Here is a 16029-nt window from a genome sequence, read left to right on the forward strand (position 1 = left end):
ATAAAAAATAAATAAAAAAAAAAAAAGATCAGTGAGCTTAGACATAGCAATAGAAATTATCCAAAATGAAAGCGAGAAAAAAATACTGTTTTAAAAAAGGGGAAAGACCATAAGTGAGCTGTATGATTTCACATGACCTAATATGTGTGCAATTGGAGTCCTCTAAGGAGCGTGACATAAACATTTTTAAAGAAATAACACCTGAATACTTTTCAAATTTTATGAAAACTACAAACCCTCTGTTCTAGGAAGCTCAACAGAGCCCAAGCACTTCGTAATCCAAATTGCCCATAACCAGTGATAAAAAGAAAGTCAAAGCTTCCAGAAGAAAAGACACATTACATATAAATGAATAAACATAAAGGTGACAGGCAAATTTATTGTCAGAAACCATGCATGTGAGATACAGTGGAGCAACACCTTTAGAGTGATAGGGTGGCGGGAACAAACCCTCAACTCTGAATTCTATACTCAGTGAAAATATCCCTCTAACATGAAGGCCAAATAGTAGTTTCCAGGCATATAGTGGCTGAAGGAAACCAGCAGCAGTAGAAATATAATACAAGAAATGTTAAAGGAGTTCCTTTAGGTAGAAGGAAAAAGATACCAGAAGGACATGAATTTATACAAAGCAACAAAGAGCACTAGAAATAATAATTTGGTGAATATATAAGAGGTTTTCCTTATGATTTAAGTGTCTTTAAAAGATAATTTGAATATTTAAACAAAAATAATAACCATGTAGGGTAGGGTTTATAATATGCACAAAAATAATATGTACACAATAAAAGAATAAAGGCTGGAAGGGGAGAAATGGAAGTATGTAATCATAAAGATCTTACACTATATATGAAGTGGTATAATATTTGAAGTAAACTATGACAAGTTAAACCCTAATCAAGCAACTACTGATAGAACAAAACAAAGAATTTTAGCTAATAAGTCAACAAATAAAAAATGCTCAATTAGTCAAATAGAAGACAGAAAAAGAAGAAAAAGGAAAAATAGAACAAATGGGACAAATAAAAACAAAAAGCAAAGTGGTAGATTTAAACCTAAGTACATAAAAATTTACATTAAATGTAAAAGATTTAAACACCCTAATTAAAAGATAGAGGTTCATTGGAAAATAAGCAAGACTCAACTATATGTTGCCTATAAGAAAGACACTTTAGGGAGGAACTTGGGAAGATGGTTGACCAGAGACACCAGCTGCCAGATTGGCTCAGAAAGAAGGAAAAGTTTTAGATGAAAAAGAAAAAACAAATAATCATAAATCCGGTGTAATTCTGAGTGAAAAGTGCCAGAACCTACAAGAGATTTCACGGGAAGAAGTTGTGGAGCAGAACAAGAAGGATCAAGAATTTGGAAGAGGGCAACCCATGAGAGGCTTAGAGTCCAGTGAAAAGGGTAGGTGGAGTGGTTTGTTTTTCCCTCCCTCCCATCTCTGGCAGTCAGCAGGCTCCCTAGCTGCTGGAGAGCCGTTCTTCCCTTATGAACCCCAAAATTGCTGCTACCAGTGAACTGGGAGCTTCTTGAGGGCAAAGAACCAGGCTTACAGCCCCCTTAGGCTTGCTTCCCATTACAACAGACCTAAGCTGAGACGGCAAGCTCCATATTGCATCTCCATGCACTGTGCACCTTTGTCTTCCTCATGGGGCTTCAGACCCTCCGTTCTTATCTTGTTCATTCCCACAAAGCATCTCCCAACTCTAACCCAGACTATGGGAGCCACAGGGGGCTGGTGGGCCCAGGGCAATCTGCGTGACCCCAGAGCCTGGACATTCCAGATGGGCTGCCTTCTGGAGAAGGGTACAGAGATGACTAGAGTGCTAGCTTTCCTCCATTCAGACTCTTTTCTTCTCCTTTTCCTCCCCTGCTCATGGCTGCTGAGAGAGATGCTTGAGCCAGGGCTCTCAGGAATTACTGCTTCCCCTCTGTTGGGGCTTCCACAGAGAGTGGGCCTCAAACTTTTCTTCTTAAAGACTTGCAGAGAACTAAGGGGTGCTTGGACTGTGAGTTCCCTGCTCACTGGTCCTCCCCGATGCTGCTTGCCCAGCTGCTCCATCAGAGGAGGTCATACCCTGAAACAAAAACTTGCTTGAACACCCCCTATAGGCAGCTTGGCACCAGCATGCTTCTCCCTGGCCAGTCAGATTAATCTTTGGGGACCTGAGGAGAGGTCTGTAGGGCAGATCCTGTACCTCCAGGGCTTGACTATGTTGCTAAGGGCCACAAAGGGGAGATTTGTGAACTAATCTCAGAAGCCAAGGGAGCCCACGTGTGCAGAACTGAAAAGAAAACGCAGCGTGGGTCCCAGCCACAGTGCATTCATGAAGCACAACTCCCCCGTTGAGAAAGCCATGCTCTCAGCCCAGGGTAGGATCCTGAACATGGAAGTTCCCAGCCCGCAGTGCTGTCATTGGGGAGCTGTTAGTTTGAGGTCCTGCCTGCTGGCAGATGCCAGAGGGAGACAGAGGAGTAGGGGAGAGGAGAGAAGAGTGGGTGTGGTTGATTCTTACAAGCACCACCTACTATCTCAGAGGTAAAACTGGATATGCCAATATAATTCACACTGTTAACAAGACCACATAGCTGGGGAAAGAGACAGGATCTCAAAGACCTCCATCCTCTCTCATCAAAGAGAAACAGGGAATCTGCCCACAAACATAGCTTACCACTGCTATAGCCTGCAAACAACTAGCAACTGAGAAAACCACCACACTAAGGATATCCATAACCAAGGCGTCCATCTAGAACCTAGACTGCCATCAAAGTACCCACAGGCAAAGAGAAAAGTTCTTACCCAACATATGCTGCAGACACACACTTATGAGTGAGGGTGGGGGGAGCCCCATCTAAACAAAAGAAAATCCAAAAATAGGAAGTGACAACTGCCCCAGATGAGAAGGAATCAGTGAAAGAACTCTGTAATTATGAAAAATCAGAGTGAATGGACACCCCTAAAAGGTAACACCAGCTCTCTGGCAATGGATACCAGCCAAAACAAAAATAGTGAAATGACAGGTAAAGAATTCCCAATATGGATTGTAAGAATGCTCAATGAAATCCAAGAGAAAATGGATTTTCTCAGCTCAAAGAAACCAGTAAAACAATTCAGGAAATAAATGAAACATTCACTAAAGAGATTGACATATTTAAAAAAACAAAAACAAATAGAACTTCTGGAAATGAAAAATCATTTAAGGAAATACAAAACACAGTGAAAAGTTTTAAGCATAGACCAGACAAGGCAGAAGAAAGAATCTCAGAGTTTGAAGGCAATTCTTTTGAAATAAGTCAGTCAAAAATAAAGAATGGAGAATTCAGAGGAATGAATGAAGCCTATAAGAAGTAGGGGACTATGTAAAACAGCCAAATACAAGAATCACTGGTATCCATGACAGTGAAGAAGAAAATGCACAAGGGCTGGAAAACCTATTTGAGGAAATAATTGAGGAAAAGTTCCCTGGTTTTGCAAGAAATATAGACATCCTGGTACAAGAAGCTCAACAAACACCTGGGAGAGTCATTGCAAAGAGGCAGTCACCAAGACACATAGTCATCAGACTGGCCAAAGTCAACACAAAGGAGGAACTCCTGCAAAAACATCAAATGAGGTGAAAACATCAAGTAACTTATTATACAAAGGAAAACCCATCAGGCTAACTGCAGAATTCTCAGCTGAGACCTTATAGGCCAGAAAGAATTGGGGCTCCATCTTTGGTCTTCTTAAACAGAACAACTGGCAGCCTAGAATTTTGTATGCTAAAAAATTAAGTTTCATACATGAAGGAGAAATAAAGACTTTTCCAGACAAGCAAACACTGAGAGAATTTGTCGAGACCAGACCTGCCCTGCAGAAAATACTCAGAACCACATTATACATGGATTAGCCCAGTAGACACTCACCAGTGTAAAACCACCCCAAAGCTAAAGTTAGAGATCATATAAAATAAAAGCACAAGAGAGAAAACAAAGCAATAAGGTACTGACCAAAAGGATGAACAGAACTAATCCCACATAACAATTCTATCAATCAACATGAATGGTTTGAATGCCCCGCTCAGGAGACACAGGCTGGCTGAATGAATGAAAAAATACAACACAAGTATTGCTGTCTCCATGAAGCACATCTAATCCACAAGGACTTATACAGAATCAAGGTGAAGGAATGGAAAAATATTCTATGCAAATGGAAACCAAAAGAAAGCAGGTGTAGTCATTGTCATGTAAGATAAAATTGACTTTAAATCAGCAATAGAAAAGAAAGACAAAGGTGGTCATTACATAATGGTAAAGGGAGCAATTCAACTAAAAGACATAATAATCCTAAATATTTTTGCAGCTAACACAGAAGCCCCAGATTCATAAAGCAAACTCTACTAGATCAAAGCAAAGAAATAAATAGCAGCATTGTAATTGCCAGGGACTCTAACACCCCACTGGCAGAACTGGACAGATGATACAAGCAGAAAATAAAGAAACACTGAATTTAAATAGACTCTAGAACAAATGGGCCTAACAGACAATTGCAGAACATTTTACCCAAAAAACTACTGAATATACATTCTTCTCATCAGCACATGGAACATTCTCCAAGATTGATCATATCTTAGGCCACAAAACATGTCCCAACAAATTCCAAAAAATCAATATCATACCATGTATCTTCTCAGGCCACAATAGAATAAAACTAGAAATCAACTCCAAGAGAAACCCTCAATTCTACACAAAGTCTTAGAAATTAAACCACCTGCTGTATGATTATTTGGTCAATAATGAAATTAAGATAGAAATCAAAAGATTGCTCAAACTGAATGACAAAGAGGACAGAAGCTACCAAAATCTATGGGATTCAGCAAAAACAGTCCTAAGGGGAAAATTCATAGCCTTAAATGCCTACATCCAAATGACAGAAAGATCACAAATTGACACTCTAATAACATGTCTCAAGGAACTAGAAAAGGAAGAGCAAACCAAACCCAAAGCTAGCAGAAGAAAAGAAATAAGTAAGGTCAGAGCAAAGCTAAATGAAATGGAAAGCAAGCAAACAAACAATACAAATGATCAATGAAACAAAAAGTTGGTTCTTTGAAAAGCTAAACAAAATTGATAAACCTCTTGTTAGATTAACCAGAAACAGAAGAGAAAGGACCCAAATAAGATCAATCAGAAATGAAAAAGGAGATATTACAACTGATACTGTAGAAATACAAAATGTCATCTGTGAATACTGTGAAAATCTCTACACACATCAAACGTAGAGGAAATGGAGAGGTTCCTGGAACACACAACCTCCCAAGACTCAATCAGGAAGAAATAGAACTCCTGAACAGACCAATAATGAGATTGAGGCAGTAATAAGAAGTATCTCAACCAAAATAAAAGCCCCAGACCAGGTGGATTCACAGCTGAATTTTATCAGACCTACAAAGAAGAGCTGGAACTGGTACTCATACTGCTGAGATTATTCCATGATATCAAGAAGGAGGGAATCCTCCCCAACTCATTCTAGAAAGCCAGTATTGCTTTGATACGAATGCTAGGAAAGGACACAACAAAAAAAGAAAACTATAGACCAATATCCCTTATGAATATAGATGCAAAAATCCTCAATAAAATAGTAGCAAACTGAATTCAACAGCACATCAAAAAAGTAATCCAGTATGACCAAGTGGACTTCATCCCAGGGATTTAAGTATGTTTCAACTTATGCAAATTAAATAAAAATGATACCCTACCTGAACAAGCAAAAACAAAGACCATATGATCATTCCAATAGATGCAGAAAAAGCATTTGACAAAATTTGGCACCCTTTCATGATAAAAATCCTCAACAAACTAGGCATAGAAGGGACATATCTCTGGAGATTATAAAAGCCATATATGACAAACTCACAGCCAACATCATACCAAATGGGGGAATGTTGGAAGCATTCCCACTAAGAACTGGAACAAGACAAGGGTGCCCACTGTCACCACTTCTATTCAACATAGTGCTGGAAGTCCTAGCCAGAGTAATCAGGAAAGAGAAGGAAATAAAGGGTATCCAAATTGGGAAAGAGGAGGTCAAACTATCACTTTTTGCTGATGATATGAACTTATACTAGAAAACCTCAATGACTCTACCAAGGGACTCCTAGAATTGATAAATAAATCCAACAAAGTCTTAGGTTACATATCAGTACCATTTCTTTACACCAATAACAGTCAAGCTAAGAGTCAACTCAAAGTCTCAATACCATTCACAATATCTACAAAGAAAATAAAATACCTGGGAATATACTTAACTAAGGAGGTGAAAGATCTCTACAAAGAGAAATGAAACACTGAAGAAAGAAATCACAGACGACATAAGCAAATGGAAAAACATATGCTTATGGATCAGTAGAATCAACATTGTTAAAATATCCTTATTATGCAAAGTGATTTACAGATTCAGTGAAACCCCCACATCAAAATACCAATGTCATATTTCACAGATCTAGAAAAAATAATTCTAAGCATTCTTTGGAACCAGAAAAGAGCCCGAATAGCCAAAGCAATCTTAAGCAAAAAGAACAAATCTGGAGGCATCACATTACCAGACTTCAAACTATACTATAAGGCTATAGTAACCTAAACAGCATGGTATTGGCACAAAAATAGAGACATAGGCCAATGAAACAGAAAAGAGAACCCAGATATAAAACCATCCATTTACAGCCAACTGATCTTTGACAAAGCAGACACAATATACACTTGGGGAAAGAAGCCCTATTCAATAGATGGTGCTGGGAAAATTGGATAGCCACATGCAGAAGAATGAAACAGGATCCATATCTCTCACTACTCACAAAACTTAATTCTAAATGGATAAAAGACTTAAATGTAAGGCATGATACCATAAGAATTCTAGAGGAAAATGTTGAAAAAACTCTTCTAGATATCAGCCTAGGCAAAGAATTTATGAAGAAGACCCCAATGGCAAACACAGCAACAACAATAATAAATAAATGGGACTTGATTACATTAAAAAGCTTTTGCACCGCTAAGGAAATAATCAACAGAGCAACTAGACAACCTATAGAGTGGGAGAAAATATTTGCAAGCTATACATCTAATAAAGAGCCAATAACCAGAATCTACAAAGAACTCAAGCAAATCAGCAAGGAAAAACCAAAACCCATTAAAAAGTGATCAAAAGACATGAACAGAAGCTTTTCAAAAGAAGATAGACAAAAGGCTAGTAAAAATGGAAACATGCTCAAACATATCACTAATTATCAGGGAAATGCAAATTAAAACCACAATGAGCTATCTCCTTACCCCAGTTTTGGTTTTTATCAAGAAGTCCAAAAACAGTAGATGCTGGCATGGATGCAGAGAGAAAGGAATGCTTATACACTGTTGATGGGACTGCAACTTAGTATAACCTCTATGGAAAACAGTATGGTTATGCATCAGAGAACTGAAGTAGACCTACCATTCAATCTCGCAATCCCACTACTGGGTATTTACCCAAAGGAAAAAAGTCATTTTTATAAAAAAGACACCTGCACTTCAGTGTTTATTGCAGCACAATCCACAATTGCAAAGATGTGGAATGAACCCAAGTGTCCATCAATTCATGAGTAGATTAACAAAATGTGGTATATGTATACTGTGGAATACTACTCAGCCATGAAGAAAGATGAATTAAGGCCTTTTGCAGCAATGTGGATGGAACTGGAGACCATTATCTAAAATGAAATATCTAAAGAATGGAAAAACAAACACCACATGTACTCCCTATTAAATTGTAACTAACCTATGAGCACAGATGTACACAGTAAGAAGTAAAACTCAGTGGAAATCAAGCAGGGAGAGGTAGGAGGAGGGGATGGGCAAAAACCTACCTAATGGGTGCAGTGAACACTATCTGGGTGATGGGCACACTTATAACCATGACTCAAGCATAACAAAATTGATTCCTGTAACCGAAACATTTGTGCCCCTATAATATTTTGGAAAAAAAAAAAAGACTATTCACCTACTAATGGTCATTTGGCTTGTTTTGAGTTTTGGGCTATTATGAATAAAGCTGTTACTAACATTCACATATAAAAACAAAGAAAGGAAGGAAGAGAGGGAGGGAGGGAGGGAGACCTTAAAGATAAAGACACAATAAATTAAAGGAAAAGGGATAAAAAAATATATTATGCTGACACTAATCAAATGAAAGCTGTAGTAGCTATGTTAGTATCTGATATAGTTTGGATATTTGTCTCCTCCAAATCTCATGTTGAAATGTGATCCCCAGTGTTAGAGGTGGGGCCTCTTGCTTTTGGGTCATGAGGAAAATCCCTCATGGATAGCTTGTTATCCTTGTGGTAATGAGTTCTCAATCTATTAGTTCCCATAAGAACTGATTGTTAAAAAGACTCTGACACTTCCCTCCCCTCTCTCTTTTCCTTCTCTTACCATGTGATGCCTGCTCCCCTTCTCCTTCCAGCGTGAGTGGAAGCTTCCTGAAGCCCTCATCAGAAGCATATGCTGCTGCCATGCTTTATTTGGCTTATGGTTCTTCACAACTTGCAAAACTGTGAGCCAAATAAACCTTGTTTCTTTATAAATTACCTAGCCTCAAGTTTTCCTTTATGGCAATGCAACGTAGACTAAGACAATATCAGAGAAAGTAGGTTTTAGAGCAAAGTCAATCCATCAAAAGGATATATGAATTCTAAAAGTTTACATACCGAATAGCAGAGCTTTAAAATACATGAAGCAAAAACTGAATGTCAAGGAGAAATAGGCTAATGGATAGTTATGCCTGGAGACTTCAATACTCATGTTTTCAATAAATGATAGGGCAAGTAGACAGAGATGATCGGTAAGGATGTAGAATCCTTGGAACAACACAATATACCAACTTGACCTAACTGACATGTATAGGACATTGCACCCAACAACAGCAGAATACATATTCTTTTCAAGTGTAGCATTTACCAAGATTTATCAAGATTGGCCATATTCTGGGCCAGAAACAAGTTTCAACAACAGTATGAGTTCAAGTATATTCTCTAACTTGCATCAGAGATCCCTAAGACTACCTTCAGGTTATTGATTCACTAGAAAGACTCCCATAACTCAGAAAAGCTGTTATTCTCTTGGTTATAGTTTATTACAGCAAGTCGATACAGATTAAAATCAGTAAAGGCAAAAGGCACATAGGGAAGAATTCAGGAGAGACCAAGTCAAGCTTCCAGTTGTCTTCTCCCAGTGGAGTCCTACGGACATCGCTTAATTGTCTCTGCAACAAAATGTGACAACACTTGTGGAGTATTGCCAGTCAAGGAAGATCACCTGAGCCACCTTGATGTCTAGGGATTTTACTGGGGGTCAGTCATATAGACATGGAGCACCCACATCACTGACCTTACTCAGTCTGTAGCCCCTCTAGAGAGTAAACCCATAAAGCATAGCCCCAGTCTTCCACTATAAATCACATCATTAGCATAAATTATATGGCATGGCCCAAGGCCCTAGATAAACAAAGACACTTCTTTAGGGCAGGATATTCCAAGGGCTTAAAGGTTATCTCCCAGGAGCTGGTTAAGAGCTAGTCCTTTCTTTGTAATAGACAGGATTGGATCATCCCATTCCTCCAAGTCAGCCCTTTACTGCTCAAATCCTGATGGAAATGATTTAGAAATCAGTAAAGAAAGATCCTTGGAAAACTCTCCAAATATTTGGAAACCAACACACTTTTAAAGAAGAAATCAAAAATTAAATTAGAAAATATTGTGAACTGAATGAAAATAAAACCACAACATATCAAAATTTGTAGGATGCTGCTAAAGCAGTAGTTAGAGAAAAAATTAAAACACCAAATGCCTACGTTAGGAAAGAAAAAAGGTCTCAATACTATAGATTTCACCTCATGAAACTAAAATAGAAAGTATAAATTAAACCAAACCCAATGTATTCAGAATAAAGGAAATAATAAAGATCAGAGTGGAAATAAACAGAAAACATAAAAATAATAGAGAAAAATCAAGGAAATCAAAATCAATGAAATCAAAAAGATCTTTCTTTATTGAGAATTTCAATAAAAATGATAAATCTCCTAGCCAGACTGATCAGGAAAAAAAGACATAAATTGCGAATATCAGGAATGAGAGAGGTGCTATCTAGTAGAGATTCTATAGATATTAAAGGATTATGGAATATTATGTAATCTATAAGAAATAAATTTGACAACTCAGAAGAAATGGACAAAGCTCACTCAAGAAAGATAATCTGAATAACCTTATATCAAATAAATTGAATTTGTAGTTAAAAAGCTTCCCACAAAGAAAACTCCAGGTCCAGATGGCTTCACTCGTGAATTCTATGAAACATGTAAGGACAAAATAATACCAATCTACACAGACTTTCCCAGAAAATTGAAGGGGAGGGAATAATTTTCAAGTCATTTTATGAAGTTAGCATTTACCCTGATATCAAAACCAGATATAAGGACATTACAAGGAAGCTACAGACAAATATTCCTCATGAACATAGATGAAAAATGCTAAGCCCCAAATTTTAACAAATCCAATCTAAAAATATAAAAAAGGATAATTCATCATGGCCAACTAGGGTTTATGCCAGGAAAGGAAGGTTGGTTTAACATTTGAAAATGAGGCAATGTAATTCATCACATTAAAAAAGTAAAAGTGCAAAAGTTACGTGATTATCTCAATGGACACGAGAAAAATGATTTGAGAAAATCCAACATTTACTCTTGATATAAACTCTCAGCAAATCTGTTGTAGAAGGGACCTTTTTCAGCCTAATAAAGGGCATCTATGAAAAACTTAACTGTTAATATCAAGCCTATAACGTTGAAAGACTGAATGCTTTCTCCCTAAGACCAGGAATAAGATAAGGTCATCTGTTCTTACCAATGCTATTCAACGTTGTACTGGAGGTTCTTTTTTTCTTTTTTTTGAGACAGAGTCTCGCTTTGTTGCCCAGGCTAGAGTGAGTGCCGTGGCGTCAACCTAGCTCACAGTAACCTCAAACTCCTGGGCTCAAGCGATCCTCCTGCCTCAGCCTCCCGAGTAGCTGGGACTACAGGCATGCGCCACCATGCCCAGCTAATTTTTTCTATATATATTAGTTGGGCAATTAATTTCTTTCTATTTATAGTAGAGACGGGGTCTCGCTCTTGCTCAGGCTGGTTTCGAACTCCTGACCTCAAGCAATCCACCCGCCTCGGCCTCCCAGAGAGCTAGGATTACAGGCGTGAGCCACCGCGCCCGGCCTGTACTGGAGATTCTTGACAGTGTAGTATGTGATAAATAGAAATGAAAGGCATCCAGATGGGAAAGGAAGAAGTAAACTGTCTCTATTTGCAAACAACATGATATCCTAGGACCATTTTCCAGACCTCTAAAGCAGTGTTTTAAAATTATGCCTCATGAAAAACAACTTACCCAGTTTTTGTGTGTTTTATTTCTTTTAGGACTTTGTTTAGAGAAGTTGCCTATTTCATCTTCTACCAGTAATCTCCATGTGGACTGGGAACAGGATGTCATCACCTGTTATGAGAAAGCAGGGGACATCGCCCTCCTGTACCTCCAAGAGATAGAAAGGGTAAGTGAGGACCATGTGTTCCCGCTGATAATTTTTTCCTCCAAAATCAGATTGTAGAGAACTGGAGTCACCACTGGAAAGCCTTCAACTTGTCTGCCTCTGGGTGCAAAGCTTTACTTCTATTCCTTAATGCTAAGGAGAAGATGATAGTGAATGTGGTATCTTATGAAAAATAGATGGGCCAGTGTTTGTTTAGCATTTTAACATCCTCTGAGCATGATAGAAGTGATAGAGTGCATCTGTTTATACCCTCAGCACCCTGAAGCTGGTGAATCATTCCTGCTCTCCTAAGCAAAATGGGTTGAACTTTGTATGTACCTGTGTGGACTATATGCCAACATCTGTTTATCTGGGGTTTGGCAAAGGTCTCCTATGGTGTGGGGTATGGAAATCAACAGCTGACAAGAGGGCCACTGAGCAGAGAAGCAGTGAGCATGCGGCTCTGAGCTCAGACCCTCAGGTAGAGAAGGTTGGAGGCTGGATCTGGATAGGACCAGGGAGGCGTGGACACCTTTGTTTAAGAAGGATTCTTGTCTTTTAGTTCTGCTCTTTACTAAGTTTCTTCATCCCTCAGCCTCGATATTCCCATTTGTAAAAAGAGCATAATAATATTCCCTACTTCATGGAGTTTTTGTGGAGATTATATAAGGTCATGTGAATAAAGGCACTTAGCCCAGATTTGGAATCACATTGGATTCTTGGTAAATGTCACTTATTTTTATTAATAACAATAGCTCCTAGCAGCTGCTGCTCCTAGCTGAGTTTCCTGGAGTTCTAACCAAGGCTGGATGCTAATACTGACCATGGAGATGTACCCTGTGAGATTGTTTGAAATGATTAGAAATCTCGTAAGACTTTGGAAATGATCATAAGTATTATTTTCCGTCAATTTTCTGGGCTCTCTGTTTCCATAGGGATTGGAATAGAGAGGAACTACCAAAGTCTTGGTAGCTTTTATTACCTTATAAATGTACAGACTGGAAGTAATTTTTTTTGTAAATCATTTTGTAGTGTGTTGGTCTTTATGATGAGGATCAGAATTGCCTTTTCAGGAGGCAGGGAGAGTTGAGTGAGAATCACAAAAGAAGAAGAGAGGGAGAGAACGATGGAAGTAGAATGTGACCCGGCCTTAACCAGAATGGACTGTAAGTCACGGCTCATGATATCTGGGAATTCATGAAGTTATTTGGCTGTCTTGTCAAAATGCTATTCTATCAGAATGTTGCTAAGAGAAGGGATTTTTTTTTTTTGTTATTCAGAATCTATGATACGATCTTTAGAGAAATGATCATGCAGGCTGCTTTTAAAATCCACATTGTTTCCACTGTCTGCCTCCTTGATGGCCAGTGCTTGGCAGTGGAGAAGTCTGCTTATCCCAGCTAAGCTGTTCTTGCTGACTATACAGCACTGGCCACTTAGGGGGCCTTCTCTTGCAGCTCACTTTCAGTTGTCCAGCTCTGTCATGTTGGAGCTGCCTTCTCCTGCTAGGAGAAAGGAGGTTCATCTGTTCCATGTGTCTTTAGTGATGTAGGCATTGGCAGCTCTGGATACACCTCCTGTTCTGTTCATTCATAACTGCCCACTCACTGTTGTGTTCTTCAGCCAGACCATCAAGGAGACTCACATAGTCATAGAGTTTAAAAGAAGTTTTTTTTTTTTTTGCAGGGGGAAATGGTGATCATAGGATGTTAGATTTTTGAAAAGAAAGTTGAGGTCCAGAAAGAGAGAGCCCAAGGACACACAGGAAGTTAGACCAAAAGCTAGTTTTGGAACTCAACTCACCTGACGCCCAGTTCTGTGTGGGTTCAGTTCATTCTCCCAGGCCACTGCAAGCAGATACAGAACCCTGTCATTTCCCCACACCCTTATTTATAGTAAGTGCTCAATAAGTACAGAAATTGACCAATTGAGCTTTAGCTTTTAGCAGCATGCAGAAGCAGCTTCTTTGGCCTAGGGTTAAATCTCAGCATATATATAGATGACTTTCAAATTTCTGGCTCTGATTTTTCAGCGTGAGTTTTCCTGTTTAGGAAACCACGTTGGGCCTCCCTAGATTTCAGCAAGGGGGAATATTAGCAATGAGAGAGTTTGAATGAACCAAACATCGGTTTTAACTGTGTAGTAGGTACTCAAGAAATTATCTATTGATTGATCAGAGTCTAGGGGGAAAATAACCTTCCCTGCGCAACCAATGGGCTGGGTGGAAGTTTAAGGGCTTTTATGTGGCAAGATAGTTGTGTGCCATGCAAGAGATATCTGATTGGCCTTTTTCTTTTTTTAAATTTTGAACTTAATAAGAATTATGCTGAATTAAAAACAGAAACGTTAGGGAAACAGAATCTGAAAGACAGAAAAGCCTTGAACTAGCCTATTGGCAAAAAGCGCTGTGCTTTCTGAGCAGCCTGTGAATTAGCGAATCCCACGTACTGTTCCTACATTCGTTCTGCTGGACAGAGGCGGCCACTGAGTGGCTGCCCTTTCACTTCCAGCCGTCCTATAGCGAGGAAACTTCTGTTTGCCAGGGCCTTTGGCGTTTTATTTATTAGTACTGGCTCTTCATTCACTAGCGAGAATAAAACTTAGGGAGAACTTTTGAAGGCAGTTGGGAGTGTTGTGCCTGCTGTTTCATCACAGTCTGGAAGCGCCACGTCGTGCTTCTGAGGCAGCACCATGCTCTGGCTTTCTCTAACCATGGGTATGTTCCCTGAGGTTGGAGTTGTTCGTTTCCAGAGGGGCCGACCGTGGCTTCCCCTCGAGGCCGCAGAGCACTGTGGCAAAGTGACTGCCAGCGTTGGAATCCTGGCCTTGCCACTTCTCAGCTGCGAGACTCTGGGCAAGTTATTCAACCTCTCTGTACCTTGGGATCCTCATTAATAAAATAGCAATAATAACGTCCACCAGGCTGTTGTGAGGATAAAATGGGTTTACCCATATACTTCCCGGTACATTGTTAGTACACGATGTCAGCTTTGTTGTCATTATCTGTTCCTGTGTCACCTGGCTGTGGAATCTTTCCAAACCATAGGTGATTTCAGATATTGTGATAAAAATCTGGAATATTACAAACATACTATTTTATTTAAAATGTTAAAGAATTTTTAGGGGAGTGTATATGGAATCATTTTTTCAGGGAATTTGGTTTCCCCTTTCTTTTGCTGAAGCTAATGGGACAATATTTTGCCTGGTGTCCCTATGTCTGGCTTCTGTTATCTCCTGATTGACCTCAGTCCAGTCGTTTATTTCTGTGTGCATGAGCTTTACATTTTCACGGTGGGGCTAATGCTGCCCTGACTTGTCTGATTTCTTGGGGCTAGAGAACCAGCATTCACTGAGCACCAGTGTGTGCTAGGCAGCATGTAGGAGCTTTCCGTGTGGTCTTCTTCCCCCTTGTTCCCGATGTGGAAAGGGCCAAAGAGTGCGAATAAAGGAAAGCTGTGTGCATTAAATATTTGTTTAGTGTTGTTCTTGTTAAATTAGGGTGACAGAGACATCTACTAATGATCTTCTCTGGTAGTTTGTTTTCTGAAGCAGAATAAAAGATATAGTACTTCTAAAATTGTGTATATCAAATAATTTAATCAAACGAATCAAATTAGAGCAGATAGAATTAGAAATGACTTAGGATGGCCTTGATTAGTTTATCTTCATATGGTGGCATTATGCCAACAGTAAATAAAGTTATCTGCCCTGCAAGGAGCTTCTAGTGGTGCAGTGATAGGAATAAAGATGACTTCACCCTTGGATATCACAATATAAGCCCTGCTTTTGGCAAATGAAATCATCCTGTCTCTGTCCTTTGCATGCATCAGCCAACCAGCTGGTTATGGCTTTCTTGAGCAGGAGCTGTGCCAGGGTGGAACTTTACCTTCTGCTGACAGTTCATTTCTTTACACCCTACTTTAGAAAAGAAGTCAATGCTAAATTATGGGGCACCTATAACTTTTTACTGGCTATTTCAGTGCTAAAGTTTCTAGAAGGAACACCAGGTCCCCAGATACCACAGTGCTCAGCCCACATTCCCTGTGTTCATCAAGGAGTGTTCACTGGGCAGCTTGGTCATGCTTGAATTGAAATGTTCTCCCAACAAGAGGAACTTGCAGTGGCAGAGCCGAGGTTATGAATCCAGAACTGGATTAGATGAAGGTTACTGTGGCTCAAACCAGGTGTCTTCAGAAAAGCACTCGGAGCTGCTGCTGAGAAAGGCAGGGTATGACTCTGGAGATCTGAGTGGCTGTTTTTGGCTTAAAATATGAGACAGTGAAGAAAAGGCAGATTCCTCCTTCCCTTCCCCATTTGTCCCTACCTTTTCACTCAGGCCGAAGCAGCAGGTGACAATTCATAGCTTAATGTAGTATTTCCTTAGAGAAATTTCTAGAAACTGACCAGCCAGGCCGTGTGCTTCTGCTCCAGGTGCCTTTGACTTTG

General features: G+C 39.4%; 1 protein-coding gene across 3 annotated transcripts in view; it reads left to right on the plus strand.

The window, feature by feature from the left end:
• The window catches only part of TTC7B (tetratricopeptide repeat domain 7B), a 255105-nt gene that overhangs the window by 54764 nt on the left and 184312 nt on the right, over positions 1-16029 (plus strand). For all 3 annotated transcript variants that reach the window (XM_020285594.2, XM_020285596.2, XM_012773950.3), the window contains exon 4: positions 11474-11604. In XM_020285594.2, coding sequence (XP_020141183.1) covers positions 11474-11604 — 131 coding nt within the window. The remainder of the gene's footprint in view (positions 1-11473; positions 11605-16029) is intronic.

The sequence above is a fragment of the Microcebus murinus genome, chromosome 6 (assembly GCF_040939455.1).
Source record: "Microcebus murinus isolate Inina chromosome 6, M.murinus_Inina_mat1.0, whole genome shotgun sequence".
NCBI classification, from domain to species: domain Eukaryota; kingdom Metazoa; phylum Chordata; class Mammalia; order Primates; family Cheirogaleidae; genus Microcebus; species Microcebus murinus.